Source organism: Abrus precatorius, unplaced genomic scaffold (assembly GCF_003935025.1).
Source record: "Abrus precatorius isolate BTA unplaced genomic scaffold, Abrus_2018 Scaffold6, whole genome shotgun sequence".
Lineage (NCBI taxonomy): Eukaryota > Viridiplantae > Streptophyta > Magnoliopsida > Fabales > Fabaceae > Abrus > Abrus precatorius.
The window spans coordinates 15,684,631-15,687,429 of NW_020874406.1; the positions used below are offsets into that span (position 1 = coordinate 15,684,631).

Here is a 2,799-nt window from a genome sequence, read left to right on the forward strand (position 1 = left end):
AGTAAGAAACATTTGTGTAGACCAATAGACAGGGTTAAGGCATCTTTAAGGATAATTGGAAGTGACAAAAAGAGATTTAGGTGTAGAATAGTGAATAATATTTCACCCGCTAATCAATAATCATCTCGTGGAAATCACAGTGCACCTAATGGAGTGGGCGAATCGTCACGCAACAGGAAAAACCTTTGTTTGGTTGAAGAATAAGTGGGCCCCCAAATTCGTTGATCCAACGGTTAGTGGTGGCCCACTTGGGCCAAGCGATGATCCGGATTAATCAACACCTTCCTTATGTTATGTTCCTGACACATCTAACCGGAGAGAGGCTCGGTCCTATATTTATAAATAAATCTTCTTCTGCCACACCACACACCCATCTCACTCTCAAACACAAAACCCAATGGATCGTAGAAGTGTCCTTTCCTTAGCACTCATCTGCATTGTCGTCGCCGGCGTCGGAGGCCAGTCTCCGTCGGCCGCACCTACTAAATCTCCGGCTGTCACCACTCCTTCTACATCCCCGGCGACAGCCCCTTCCAAACCGAAATCGCCGGCGCCAGTTGCTTCTCCCAAATCATCTCCACCAGCTTCGTCCCCCAATGCTGCAACTGTAGCCCCCGTTTCGTCTCCAAAGGCGGCATCTCCAGCTCCGGCGGCCAATCCTCCGGCTTCACCACCACCTGCGGCGACACCTCCTGCTGTGACTCCAGTGAGCTCTCCACCAGCACCAGTTCCTGTGAGTTCCCCACCTGCTCCTGTTCCAGTGAGCTCGCCCCCAGCGAGCACTCCCCCTGCACCCGCACCCACAACTCCCGCACCCGTGGTAGCACCGAGCGCTGAGGTTCCCGCTCCGGCTCCTAAGTCTAAGAAGAAGACGAAGAAGGGTAAGAAGCACAGTGCTCCAGCACCTTCGCCGGCATTGCTTAGCCCTCCTGCGCCACCAGTAGGAGCTCCGGGATCCAGTGAGGATGCTTCATCTCCTGGGCCAGCGTCTTCTGAGAACGAGGTGCGTCCTTGTTTTGTTTCCTCTTTGTGCTTTTATGTTTTTACTGTTCGTACATTTTGCATTAGATCTACACTTCTTAAATGTAGTCTCAGATCTAAGGAGTGAACGAGACACTGAGTTGCTTAGTTTAGTTGACTTTGAGCGAGACATTGAACTAAAATGTTGTCTTGGTCTTGTGGTGTGGCCACGCGCCACTGTTGAGGTTGATTTGGTTACTTCTTTCTTTAAAGAATCTTTCTAGATTCTATTTCGAGAATGCGAGTGAGTGAACTTAGTAATTGCTCATAAAGAATAAAAGCCCGTGTTCTGCAGAGATGTAGCAAAACTCACCAAATATTTATGGCCCAAATTTACATTGTGTGTGTCCTAGTGAATGTGATCCAAGTCCAATAACATCTAAGAATTCAATTGTTGTCAGAATATATCATGCTTGGTCGTGGTAATTATTGATTATGTCTGTCTGTGACTGTGATTGTGACAAAGCAAATTACTAGCACATGAAAAATTATTTTGTTGTTGTGTATCTAACTCAAAGATACATAAAAGTTTATTTATCAAAATTTTTACTAAAAGTTACAGAATTAATATGATAATATTAAAAAAATCGTATGTAAAATATTAATATTGGGATCTGAAATTTCTGCGGCTTGTATATTGCAGAATGGAGCAGAAACCATCAGGTGCTTGAAGAAGGTGATAGGATGCTTAGCTTTGAGCTGGGCTACCCTTGTTTTGATGTTCTAGAGATGAGGCTTTCATTGCTGTTGTTACATAGTATTATTGTATCATTTATTTTCTTTTTTGGGCCTTGTCGGGGCTGACATTAAATTTATTTGCCATTGTTTCCTTCAAACTCTTATTACTTTATAATTGATGATGTTGCTATCATTACTATTATTTTTGTAGGGCTTGCCCTCTTGTTTTGCGTATGTTTTGTTTTACCTCGGGATTGCTTGAAAGGGCAAGCACCGACACAACGATGCCCTTCCATTTTTATTTGTGTTTTAGTTATGTTTCTGGTAAACTTTCTTTTCTAGTTTGGTTTAACGACTTCGGTTGAGAACTAATAGAGCTGTAGCATACACCCGCTCGAACAGTGATTATTTCGAGGGTGACTGTGACGTGTACCGATGATGTAATAAATAATTTTAAATTAATTAAAAATATATAAATACATTTTATATCACAGAAATGTTCAATTCGGCAAGTTTAGAAAAAAAAATTATTGAGTAAAAAGTTACTAAGGGACAGAAGAATAACCAGTATAAAATAATCTTTCTTATTAATGGTTCAATTTTTTCCATGAAAAATATTCAAATAATGTGCATTATTATTTCGTAAATATGTTGATTTAAAAAATGTCATTTAAGCCCCGTTTTGGGTTTAAGCTTAGGTTTGAAATTGAACTTTTAAGTTTTGTGTTGGCTATGCTTTTGTTCAGCGTTATATTTCAAATTTGTAATGACAGTTCTTCTATTTGAAAAATCGAACTCTTCAATTCTCAAGCTGTAGCTAGAGAATTTCAGTTCCAATAGGCAATAATTTCAATATTCATTTTACAACAAAAACACTTGTAGAAGAATAACTCAAACTTCTGCAATATGATATTTGATAACCATAACTACCTTTATCATAGTGATCGTCAATACCTTCGAGAGATAAAACAAAAAGGAGACAAAAATAAAAGATATAATTAATGACACAACGTGACAAGCACAAAAATGTTATAACCCACAAATGTCACCATCGCCTCAGTAACATTACCCGTTACCACTTCTATGAATGAGTTTCAGGCC

At 40.2% G+C, this 2,799-nt stretch overlaps 1 protein-coding gene across 1 annotated transcript; it reads left to right on the forward strand.

Moving 5' to 3' along the window:
- The first annotated feature begins 326 nt into the window (after positions 1-326).
- On the forward strand, positions 327-1,900 carry LOC113869187 (lysine-rich arabinogalactan protein 18). Its single transcript, XM_027505393.1, has 2 exons — positions 327-1,003; positions 1,664-1,900. The coding sequence occupies exons 1-2, from the start codon at positions 398-400 to the stop codon at positions 1,745-1,747; spliced, it is 690 nt and encodes a 229-aa protein (XP_027361194.1). The 5' UTR covers positions 327-397; the 3' UTR covers positions 1,748-1,900.
- Positions 1,901-2,799: the final 899 nt, after the last annotated feature.

Bases quoted from the DNA above. Each gene is read 5' to 3' on its own strand.
- LOC113869187 (XM_027505393.1), top strand. From the start codon at position 398: ATGGATCGTAGAAGTGTCCTTTCCTTAGCACTCATCTGCATTGTCGTC. The intron at 1,004-1,663 runs GTGCGTCCTTGT...TGTATATTGCAG, and splicing joins CAGCGTCTTCTGAGAACGAG to AATGGAGCAGAAACCATCAG.